Source organism: Ursus arctos, unplaced genomic scaffold, assembly GCF_023065955.2.
Source record: "Ursus arctos isolate Adak ecotype North America unplaced genomic scaffold, UrsArc2.0 scaffold_32, whole genome shotgun sequence".
Lineage (NCBI taxonomy): Eukaryota > Metazoa > Chordata > Mammalia > Carnivora > Ursidae > Ursus > Ursus arctos.
In genome coordinates this window covers 11841865-11854263 of record NW_026623008.1, presented here as the reverse complement: position 1 = coordinate 11854263, position 12399 = coordinate 11841865, and the positions used below count along the sequence as shown (strand labels likewise).

The 12399-nt window shown below is 51.9% G+C and overlaps 1 protein-coding gene across 1 annotated transcript in view; it reads right to left on the bottom strand.

Annotated features, from left to right (window-relative positions):
• Positions 1-12187, bottom strand: part of PADI1 (peptidyl arginine deiminase 1) — a 38479-nt gene extending 26292 nt beyond the window's left edge. The window contains exon 1 of the mRNA XM_026519730.3: positions 12050-12187. Within this exon, the coding sequence (XP_026375515.1) occupies positions 12050-12141 (92 nt within the window). The 5' untranslated portion in view covers positions 12142-12187. The remainder of the gene's footprint in view (positions 1-12049) is intronic.
• Positions 12188-12399: the final 212 nt, after the last annotated feature.

The window sequence follows — 12399 nt, the reverse complement described above, 5'->3', positions numbered from 1 at the left end:
TGGGTAGCGCAGTCGTTAAGCGTCTGCCTTCGGCTCAGGGCGTGATCCCGGCGTTCCGGGATCGAGTCCCACATCGGGCTTCTCCACTGGGAGCCTGCTTCTTCCTCTCCCACTCCTCTGCTGTGTTCCCTCTCTCGCTGGCTATCTCTCTGTCACATAAATAAATAAAATCTTAAAAAAAAAAAAAGACCAACAAAATTGATAAACCTCTATCCAGACTCTGAGAGAGAGTGAGAGAGAGAACTGAAATAAACAAAATCAGAAATGAAAGAGGAGAAATAACAACAGACCCAACAGAAATACAAAGGATTGTAAGAGAATAATATGAAAAACTACATGGCAACAAATTGGACGAACTAGAAGAAACAGATAAATTTCTAGAAACATATAACCTACCAAAACTGAATCACAAAGAAATAGAGAATTTAGCAGACTGGTCACTAGCAATAAAATGGAATCAGCAATCCATTACTGATGGATAAAAATGCCCAATCAACAAAGTCCAGGACCAGATGGCTTCACAGGTGAATTCTACCAAACATTTAAAGAAGAGTTAATACTTATTCTTCTCAAACTATTCCAAAAAACAGAAGAGGAAACTTCCATATTCATTCTATGAGGCCAGCATGACCCTGATACCAAAACCCGATAAAGACACTACAAAAAAAGAGAACTACAGGCCAATATCTCTCATGAACAGAGACGCAAAAATCCTCAACAAAATATTAGCAAACTGAGTCCAACAATCCATTAAAAAAATCATTCACCACGATCAAGTGGGATTTATTCCTGGGACGTAAGGGTGGCTTAATACTGGAAAATCAATCATCATGATACATTACATTAACAAGAGAAAGGATAGGGGCGCCTGGGTGGCACAGCGGTTAAGCGTCTGCCTTCAGCTCAGGGCGTGATCCCAGCGTTCTGGGATCGAGCCCCACATCAGATCCTCTGCTATGAGCCTGCTTCTTCCTCTCCCACTCCCCCTGCTTGTGTTCCCTCTCTCGCTGGCTTTCTCTATCTCTGTCGAATAAATAAATAAAATCTTAAAAAAAAAAAAACAAGAGAAAGGATAAAACCATATGATTATTTCAGTAGATGCAGGAAAAGCATTCAACAAATACAACATCCCTTCATGATAAAAATACTCAACAAAATAGGTTCAGAGGGAACACACCTCAGCATAATAAAGGCCTTAAATAACCCACAGCACATCATACTCAATGGTAAAAAAACAGAGAGCTTTTCCCCTAAGATCAGGAACAAGACAAAGATGTCCACTCTCATGACTTTTATTCAGCATAGTCCTGGAAGTGCTAGCCACAGCAATGAGACAAGAAACAGAAATAAAAAGCATCCAAATTGGTAAGGAAGAAATAAAACTCTATTTTCAGATGACATGATACTATATATAGAAAACCCTAAAGACTCCACCAAAAAACTGCTATAACCGATAAAAGAATTCAGTAAGGACACAGGACACCAAATCAATGTACAGAAATCTGTTGCATTTCTATACACTAAAAATGAAGTAGCAGAGAAGTTAAGAAAATAAGCCCATTTACAATTGCACCATAAATAATAAAATATCTAGGAATAAACTTAACCAAGGAGGTGAAACACCTGTGTGCTAAAAACTATAAAACATGAAAGAAATTAAAAATGACACAGACAAATGGAAAGATACTCCATGCTCATGGATTAGAAGAACAAATATTGTTAAAATGTCCATGCTACCCAAAGCAACCCACAGATTTAATGCAATCTCTATCAAAATACCAACAGCGTTTTTCACAGAACTATAACAAATAATCCTAAAATTTGTATGGACTACAAAATACTCTGAAGAGCCAAAGCCATCTTGAAAAAGAAGAACAAAACTGGAGATATCACAATCCCAGATATCAAGATATACTACCAAGCTATAGACAACAGATTGATGGAGTAGAATAGAAAACCCAGGAATAAACCCACAATTATATGGTCAATTAATCTTCAACAAAGAAGGCAAGAATATGCATTGGGAAAAAGTCTCTTCAACAAATGGTGTTGGGAAAACTGGACAGCTACATGCAAAAGAATGAAACTGGACCACTTTCTTATACCATACACAAAAACAAACTCAGAATGAATTAATGACCTAAATGTGAGACCTGAAACCATAAAAACCCTAGAAGAGAGCATAGGCAGTAATCTCTCTGACATCACCTGTAGCAACATTTTTCTAGATATGTTTCCTAAGGCAAGAGAAACAAATGCAAAAATAAACTATTAGGACTACATCAAAACAGAAAGCTTCTGCACGATGAAGGAAACAATCAACAAAACTCAAAGGCAACCTACTGGATGGGAGAAGATATTTGCAAATGACGTATTCAATAAAGGGTTAATATCCAAAATATATAAAGAACTGATACAACTCAACGCCCCCAAAAAACTAAATAATTCAATTAAAAATGGGAAGAAGACATGAACAGACATTTCTCCAAAGAAGACATCCAGACGGCCAAGAGGCAGGTGAAAAGCTGCTCAACACCGCTCGTCATCAGGGAAATGCAAATCAGAACCACAATGAGATGTCACCTCACACCTGTCAGAATGGCTAAAACCAAAAACCCAAGAAACAAGAAGTGTTGGTGAGGATGTGGAGAAAAAGGAAACTTCATGCACTGCTGGCAGGAATGCAAACTGGTGCAGCCCCTCGGGAAAAGAGTACGGAGATCCCTCAAAAACTTAAAATAGAACTACCCTATGATCGAGTAATTCCCCTTCTGAGTGTTTACCAAAGCCACATGAAAACACTAATTTGAAAAGATACATGCACCCCTAACTTTATTGTAGCTTATCAACAATAGCCTAATCACAGAAGCAGCCCAAGTGTCCATTGCTGGATAAAAAAGATGTGGTATATATATATGCATATAATATTCCATTCCATGTGCAATGGAATAGTATACGGCCATTAAAAAGAATAAATCTTGCCATGGATAGATCTAGAAGGTAAGTGAAATAAGTCAGAGAAAGACAAATACCGTATGATTTCAGTCCTATGTGGAATTTAAGAAACAAAACAAACGAACAAGAAAAAAAGAGACAAACCCCAAAACAGATTCTCAACTATAGAGAACAAACTGGTGGTTAACAGACAGGAGGTAGATTGGGGAGGGGGAGAGGGGGAGATAGGTGATGGGGATTAAAGAGTACACTTACCATGACGAGCACTGAATAATGTACAGAATTGCTGAATCACTATATCGTGTACCTGAAACTAGTATAACACTGTATGTTAACTATACTGGAATAATTTTTTTAAAAAAGAAGTTCTACTTTAAAAAACAACTATATAAGTGAATGAATAGATAGATAGATAAATAGATGAATTTAAAGAGTCCAAAACCAAATTCCTACCCTGCCACCCTGCCCCATCCAGACCTGCCCAAGACCTTCCCCAGCCGTTCCATCCTTGGGTTCACCCTGGGGTCCCCTGCCTCCCTCACACTCACACCCAGCGCCCCAGCAAACCCTAACAACTCCACCTTCATGTCATGTCCAGAGCGGACACTCTCACCTCCCCAACAGCATACACCCCAGGGTGGACCACCAATCACCTTCATGTGGATTTTTACAACAGGCTGATCTCCTGCCTCCCTTCCTGCTGCCCTCAGTCTGTTCTGGACATAACAGCAAAAGGGTCCTCTTTAAAAAAAAAAAAAAAAAAAAAAGCCCTATAGTGTCCCTCCTGCTTGTAACCCTTCCACAGAGTCAAACTGGCTCCTGAACACGTGGCTCCCCTTTCCCCCTCCCCACAGACCCAGCTCCTTGCTCTCGCTCTAGCACACCCAGCTCACTCCTACCTCAGGCCCTTTGCACCTGCCGTTCTTGCTTAGAATGTGCAGCTTGCAGATATCCGCTGGGCCCTCACCCCTCATTTCCTTCTCAGGAAGCCTTCCCTGCCCAATTTAGGACAGTATGACGGGAAGACACCATGAACCCCACACTCTATAACCCCGTGAGCCAGCTTCATTTCTCCTGACATATTCTGCTTATTTTGACACATTGGCTTATTGCCTGTCCCTCTTGTTTCTCCCTCTAGAATGCAGGGATTTTTTCCATTTTACTGTCTCTGATGCTACTGTCACCTGAGCAGCCAGCTCGGTGCCTGGCACAGACCAGGAGCACAATAAACCCTTGTGTTATGGATGAGGACCGGGAGACCCAAAAACCCAGGACTGCCCAGCTGCGAGGTGGCTGCACTGGACTTGCATCCAACCGTCCTGGCCCCAGAGCCTTTGCCCACACATCCCGAGAACAAGTAGGCATGAGCCCCAGCTGGTGGCAGAAAGGTTTCCAGCTCCCGGGAGACACCTGCCCCACCCCCGCCAGGGGACTGCCATCGCCAGATGCAGCCCTTTCAAGGAAAACGGAGTTCTGTGGAGCCAATCCCCAGCTTTGGGCAAAAGTTGGCATTTCCAAGTCACGGCCCTAGCACACAACTTCCTATATGGGGTAAGAAATAACAGGGGCGCCTGGGTGGCGCAGTCATTAAGCGTCTGCCTTCGGCTCAGGGCGTGATCCCAGGGTCCTGGGATTGAGTCCCACATCAGGTTCCATGAACTGCTGGGAGCCTGCTTCTTCCTCTCCCACTCCCCTGCTTGTGTTCCCTCTCTCGCTGGCTGTCTCTCCATCAAATAAATAAATAAAATCTTAAAAAAAAAAAAAAAAGAAAGAACAGTAACAGTAACAGTAACAACAACAAAGATGGTAAAAGAAGAGCGTGAAAGAGCAAGAACAAATGTTCTGGGGCTGTCCGGCCCTTCCAGGCCCAGCCTGCTTCTCGATCCCCACCTTGCTGGGTCGCTGCTGCCTCTGGAGTGCTGGGAGTCCTGAGAAGGGTCTCAGAGATCATCCTGGCCTGCCTCCTGCTCATCGCAGGACTCTGTGCTTGAACACTTCCTGTGCCAGACAACTCACTACCTCCCTTTGTGCTCTGACGGCTCAGGTAATTAAAAAGCTTTTCCTTTTGCTTAGTGGCACCCTCGCTCCCAGAAGCTTCCTTCCTCAGCAGGCCACACCTTACCTCAACTACTCAGAAACTTACTACCTGATCCCTAAGGAGAAACACCAGTCCTGGAGAAGTCCCTCCTGTGCCCACCTGCCGCTTGGACTTCACCAGCCCCCCAGGGATAGAGCCAGGGGTTTGGGGCCCCTCTTCTCAGCCTAGGGTCTGGGCAGGGAGGGCAGAACGGTGCTGACCCAGCCTCCAGCTGGCTGGGTGGGGATGGGGGCATGGTGGCAAAGGACTAGTGCGCTCTGGAGGGTTCCCCAGGGCGCTGTGCTGGGGACAGGCAAAGGCAGGAGGGAAGAATAATGCCGAATCAGATGGAAAGGCTGAGGAGTGAGCCAGGGGGTGGCTCTCGAGCAGACGGGGCCGACCAAGCCTGTAGCTGCCCTCACACCTGGCCAGACACCTGCCCATGGGGTGCCCCCAAAGTGCCCCCTTCCAGATGTCCTTGACTTGAAGTTTTCTGGACTGAAACCACAAGAAACGCCATGGGACCAGCCAGCAGGATCCAGCAGGTCCTCTCTGGTGCAGCCAGCCCTGTGGATGCTTCTGCTGGATGCTGAGACCTGCCACAGGTGACAGTCCTACAGAGCTGGCCAGTCCCCTCCAGGCTCCGGTCCTAAGGACAGCAGCTCCCCAGGGGCCCACAGAGCTTCCGGTCAGTGCTGCTGGCTGCTCTGCCTCGACATGCATTCCCTGAGCACCTGCTGTATGCAGGCACCACGCTGGGCACGGGGAAGGCGGAGCTGAATCACCTTGACCCTGCCCTCAAGGGGTCCACACGGGGCAGGTACGCCATGGTCGGCACCACGCTTTTATTCCGTTCTAATTCCATCCCCTTGGCCCCTGCCTGCTGAGCAGGGAAGTTAGGACTCCTCTCCCCATTTTGCAGAAGACGGATTGAAATTCAAAAGGAGGTCACACATGGGGACACAGTGGCAGAGCTGGGATTTGACCCCACTTGGGACTGATTCCAAAGCTCAACCTGTACCTTGACCCCACTCTACGCCTTGACCCGACCCGGCAACACAGAAGATTCCCAGACAATGCACTCTTGGGAGGTTGAACTCACAGAATTTGGGATCAGGTAGGCCTGGGTTCAAGTCCCAGCTCCAGCATTTTGTGGGCTGTGTGACTTGGGGCAAGTCTCTCGAGCTCTCTGTGTCTCCGTGTCTTTGTCTGCAAAATGGGGATCACAGTATCTCACGGGGTTGTTGTGACACTTCATTGAGATAAGGCCGGGAGCCCTTGCTACAGTGCCGCCCACTGTCATTACGGTCACAAAGGACTTGGGGAGCAAGCCGATCCTGGAGAGAGGGCTGGTGGATAAGAGGATCCTTGTACCTCCCTTCACTAGCCCACTCGACCAAAAATGTGGATGATTAACGTCCGCAGTTCTCTTTGTTCCCAGACGAAGACAGGGGTCCCTCACCAGCGGGTATGGGCTCTATCACCTCCAAGTGCCAAGCCCAGCAGGGAGCTGGACCCAGGACAGGTGTTCAGCAGCGTCTGTTAAATGCCTGCTGTGGGGCAAAGGCTCCAGAAGGTCCCCCAGCCTCCCCATCCCCGTGTGGCTTTTTCCTTGGACTTTCCCCGGGAGCTGGCTGCGGCTGACAGAGGTCAGGGGAAGGCAATGGCCGGCCCCTTGCGGACCCCACATCACGGGCAGACATTTTCTCCTAAATCTAGAAGGGCGCTGGGTGCGGCTGTGTGTTCGTGTTTCCTCTCTCTCTCTCTCTCTCTCTTTCTTTCCTTCCCAGAGATAACAATCATGGGTAACTTATGCCCTGTCATTGCTCAGGGAGGGGCACACCCAGGGCCTGGAAGGAGGGCCCAGGCTGGGCAGGCCTTCTTTCCAGCAGACCCCTGCTCTTCCTGGGAGTGGGGGCTGGAGAGGAGGGATGGCAGCTCTCAGCCACAGCCTCCCCAGCAGAGGCGCACAGGGGCTGGGGACTGGAACCTCCCTGCGAGAGGAGCCAAGAGCTGTGGATGGGAAGTCACCTGTGAGTCACTTCTTCCCTCTCACCCACAGGCTCCCCATCTGTAGAAAGAAAAGCATGCCTGTATGTATGCATTTCGTGCGTGATGAAATTCGTCATCTGTAAAAAGGGGGCCAAAGCCACAAAGCAATGCTATCCCCATCTTGCAGGGGTGGAACAGGCACAGAGAGGCTGAGCGATTGGCCCAAGGTCACACAGCCTGCAAGTACAAGCCTGACCCTCAGCCAGAGGTCATGACTACCAGCCACCCTACTCTCAGCTGTCAGTGCGTTGATTCTCAGGTGGCCCCAATCCCACGGAGCTTCCTCCTCAGGGGCCCAGGGAGGCTGGTGCCCAGCCTTTCATCCCAGGTGAGGAACCTAGGCCCAGCAGCCTTGCCTTGGCCTGGCTCAGACCACACCAGCTGCACCCACTACAGGGTCCAACTGTGGAGTTTTCAACCCTGCCTTAGCCCACCTCCCCCAGCACGGTTCCCGTGACCCAGGTGGGGGTAGGCGGGGTCATAAATGGGGCTGGAGCACTTTTAGGGCTTCAAGTGGCCTGGGACTCCAATGCAGGGTGAGTGGCTTCTCCAGGGCCTTTGGAGGGCCGATCACGGTTCTGGACCTCCTGCGAGGGCAGGCTCCCGCCAAGAGCTGGTGGGTCCCAGCTCCCTCGGCACTGGCCCCGAGGGCCAGGCGCCCACATGCTGTCTGGATGGCACCCGTCCAGGCCCACAACTGAGGCCCACCTCCTGAGCTCCCCCGGTAGCTGACGTCCTCGGCTGGGTGGGGATTTGCCAGTTCCTTCTAGCCACACAGCCCACCCACAGCATCCCCGAGCCTCAGGACCCCTTGGCAGAGCTGAACAGCTGCTTAGCAGCCACGGACAAGGGAGTGGAAGCTTCTCTGGACGGAGCAAAGCTGACGACAACATGTCACACGGAGAGCATCTTGGGGTCAGGAAGAACCTACCTCACCTGTGAGCGACCTCCCATTCCTGGCATCCCCACCTGGTGGGCCCACTGAGCGAGGAAGGGCAGGGACTGGGAGGAGAAGGGACAGCTGGGGTTGGCAGTGATGGGAGCTGGAAGGGAAACCAAAGGCGAAGAATGAGGATCGTTCCAAGACCGGAAATGATGGGAGGGGCAGGGAGGGGAGGACAGAGCGACCGATGGGGAGGGGCCCATGGTCTCAAATGGCAGGTGGGGTGGCCAAGGGGACCGGGGAGGCAGGGACACCTGTAGGTTAAAGAGTAGTTGACCTTGGAGGTCACCCTGATACCAACATTTTCCGTCCCAGGAACACAAACTGCACTGTTCCATGTCCAGACCCTACAACACACTGCCCATCGCCCCCCGCGGAGCGTGGGGAGGACCCTGGCCCCAGAGTCTCCAAGCACCTCACGTTTAAAGTGTAACATTACTTCTAATGAAGGAATGCGGTGCGGCCCAGGATGGAGCCAGGAAGAGAGACGGTCCTCATCCGGCTTTTAAACCCAGGTCCAGCCCGGCTCTCGGAGTCTGTCAGTCATTACGAATTAGTGTCTGCAACAATCCTGTAATTATCCTGTGAGCAGCACAATTATGCTTCATTGTACTTCTGCGCACGTTAAAAGCATCAATTTACTCAATGTAAACATTAAGAATATATATACCACAGGTTTTATAACTCTGTTTTGCATTTTCCTTCTTTGAAATACACAGACCCCAGGAAAAAGCAGCAGCCTGGGGCCTCTCTCCAGCTCCTCAGGGAGGCCCCACAGAGTCCCCTCCTCCCTGGGCACCTCAAACGCTACCCGTCTGATCTGAAGTCTACTTTGCTCTGATGCTTTTGCAGGGCTGGGGGAGGCTTGGGAGAGATCCAGGAGGATGTCTCTGTCCCCCACCCAGCCAGCCTTCTCCTCCGTGCTGGAGAATAAACATTCATTATGGCCTCCAGCCTGGGGCTCTGACTCTGGCCGCTGGGCAGACAAAGAGGGCCAGACTGCACCACGAATGGATTCCCCACACTGCCCACCACCCCCCTCTTTTTTGGCATGCATCCTCTGGGGACCACCTCCAAGTGAAGACAGGGACAACCAGGGCAGTGTGACCAGACCCGGAGGGTCAGGATGGAGAACAAGGCTGCTGGGGCGATGGGTCAGGGTGGGGAGCTAGGCCATTGAGGGGAGTAGGGAGTCTATAGCACATCCTGAGTCAGGGGATTTCTAAGGGTTCCTTGGGCTGGGGCACACAATTACCCCAAACACAAATATTTCTCTACTCAGTCGGCACAGCACTTGGGGGAATTCATCACCCCGCATGCCCACCCCCACTGGCTCTCCTGGGGAGGGGCTTAGCCTCCTGGCAGCTCAGGTGACCAGCAAACCTCCTCTCTGGGGCGGGGTGGCGGGGGGGAGGCTTTCCCCTTCGATCAGCAAGGCTAAGTAGAAACCCGCTGCTTGGCCCCAGCTGGAGCCAGACACAGGCAATGGGGGCGGAGGAGCCCCGAGTTCATCACCCTAGCCAGCCCAGGCCCTGGGTGCCCTTCAGGCTCCTCGTCAAACCTTCCCAGGCTGATAATTCCATGCCCCTTCTCTACCGATCAGAGACCGGACAGGTGGGAAGTTCTTCCTTACGTCTACTTTTAAACCAACTTGCTGCAGAATAAACTTGTTTTCTAGTTTAGAGACCCTCAGTAGTTACATCCCTAGTCAAGGCCAACGCCCGGGACCAAGGCTCCCGAAGGGCTGCTGGGTGGGGTCTCTCAAAAGGCTCATTCAGGGGGCGCCTGGGTGGCTCAGTCGGTTAAGTGTCCAACTCTTGATCTCAGCTCAGGTCTTGATCTCATGGTCATGGGTTTGAGCCCCACATTTAAAATAAAATAAAATAATTTAAAATGCTCACTCAAGAGCCCCGCAGTAGCACCCCCTCCCAGAGTCAACCAGAACGCAGCAGCTGCAGCCAACCCAGGCAGCTTCCTCGTGCTCCACAGCTGGGCCAGGGCCCGAATCTGAGGATGCTGAGGTGCTCGGTGATCCCAAAGGGGATTGCCTGCCCCCCGTTCCCACCGCACACAGCCTGATCTATCCTCTGAGACGTGACAGAAGGAACAGGTACTGGAGAAAAGGGAGCCCACAGAGCTGTTGGAGCTGTGAGCATCTCTCCACCTTCCAGGGGCCCTATACACGCAGGGCCTCATTTATCCTTCCCCACCCCATTAAGCTCAGTGCTATTGTCAGATGAGGACGCCAGGGCCCAGAGAAGGACAGTGGTTTGCCTAGGATCACACAGCCACAAACAGAGCTCGGATGAGAAGCCAAGTGTGCCCAGCTCCAGAATCAGGGCACTTGACCTCCACGCTGAGCTCAAGACGGGACTCAGCTCACCCTGTCAAGGCTCAGATAAGGAATGAGGCCAAGCGAGGGCCAGTGACTTATCCGACGCCAGACAGCAAGTCAGCAGCAGAGCTAGGACCAGAACCCGTGTCTCCTAGCTCCCAGCAAAATGCTTCCAGCCTTAGTCAGCAGCACTGTGTCGGGCCTGAGTTTCTGAAATGACCTTCCAGAAACAACCCCCCCCCCCAGGGATGAGAGCAGAGGTCTGGAATCAGGACCGTGGGGACCCACTAGTGACCCCTTCCCTGCCTTTGGTGTTAAAGCCGGGTGGCCAGATATAGTCGGATGTCCAGCTAAATTTGAATTTCAGGTAAGCAGCGGTTTTTAAAAACATCAGTATGTCCCATACAATATACTTAAGATCATTATTTGTTGTTTACCTGAAATGCATACTTAACTGGGTGTCCTGTTTTCCCATTTGCTAAGCCTGGGAAACGCTATGTTAAAAGGACAAGAGAAAATGGGATCTCAGCTGGCCACCCAGACCCGAGAGAACCGGCCCCACACCAGGGCTCCCGACAGGACTCACAGCCAAGGTCTGGCCTCCAGGTGTCCTGGCTCCCCTTCCTCAGCCCTGTCACTGGGGCCCCAGGCCACTCTGAGTGGGGTCAGGCGGGCTTCTGGGACAGAAGCTCCCCTGAGGCCAAGTGGCAAGTCAGGCCCAGCATTCACTAACCAGACTGGGCCAGCATAGGAACGGAGACCCAAGAGGCAGTGGGAGCCCAGATCCCACTTGTGACAGACTCCCCAGACCCCACCTCCTCTGAGAGGGGGACTCCCACCCTGAACCCCTCATCGGCAGGGGCTCCAGCCCCATCTGATCCAGCAGGAATGAAGTCCCTAGATAGTTCCAGACAGGATGGAGCCCATAGACAGTATCAGAGCTGGAAAAGCCCCCCACGATCCCCAAGTCCAGCTCCTTCAGTGGCCAGGTGGGGAAACTGAAGCCAGGCCAGGTCCCTGGGCCCCCGCCTGGGCAGAGCCAGGACAGGTCGGAGACTTGGGCCAAGAGGAGAAGCTGATTCATCGGGGACCCCTCAGATGTCACCATGGCTCCCGTCACCACCGGCACCACCATCATCGTGGCAAACACAAGCCTGGGTCTTGTTCTAGGTTCTTGTCCTTTATTAACTCCTTGAACCATCCCTCTGACACTCCCTCCTGATCCCAATCACCCTGGCCGGCCTCCAAGGACCGAGCCGCCACACACCCCACACCTCCACCTCAGACGGAAGGGTTGCTGGCAAGAAACAGAGGGAGAAATTCAGGGTTGCCCAGTCCTGCTCCCCATCTTGAGCATGAGCTCATTCTGATGTCGCACACCAGTTCCTCTCTGACGTCAGAACGCAGAGCCCGGGGCTCAGAGCTAGAACCCTTATCCAGGGACTTGAGGCCAAAGACCTGACCCCGGGTGCCCAGGAGGGATGGAGCCCCAAGAGGGGCCAGATACCCTAGCTCCTCCCTGATACTTCCGCTCTCCATCCCAGGCCACCTGCTCTGCTCTCAGAAGAGCCTCGTACCAGCACCCTCCAACGTGTTCGGTTTGTCCACCGGGCACCCACCCCATGGCCTCGGGGTGCTCCGGTGTAGGCCAGTCCTCTGCAGCCAGGTGGGTAGGCTCAGTTCTCACCTGTGAACGTCCACAGATGTCTCCACCCCCACCACACACACAGCATAGGTGGGCTTCTTCAGGGACAGCCGCACAGACCTCTGTGGGGCCATCCTGTGCCCCTGGCTCCCGGGCTCCGTGCTTCCTTTCTCCCCGGCTCCTCTCCTGGGCACCAAGTCCCCGGGAAGGAGTGTGCGTTCTGACGGGTCGGTGCTTTCCTCCTCCCTTTTAATTTCACCCTGTGGCCTGATTAGCTGCCTAAGCCGAGTCCCCACCTCCTGGCCCCACGCCCAGCCCTCTCACTCAGGCCTGCCAATCCAGGAGGCCAGGGGAGGAGGCGCCCAGGTGTCTGAGAGAGATGGGAAATGGGG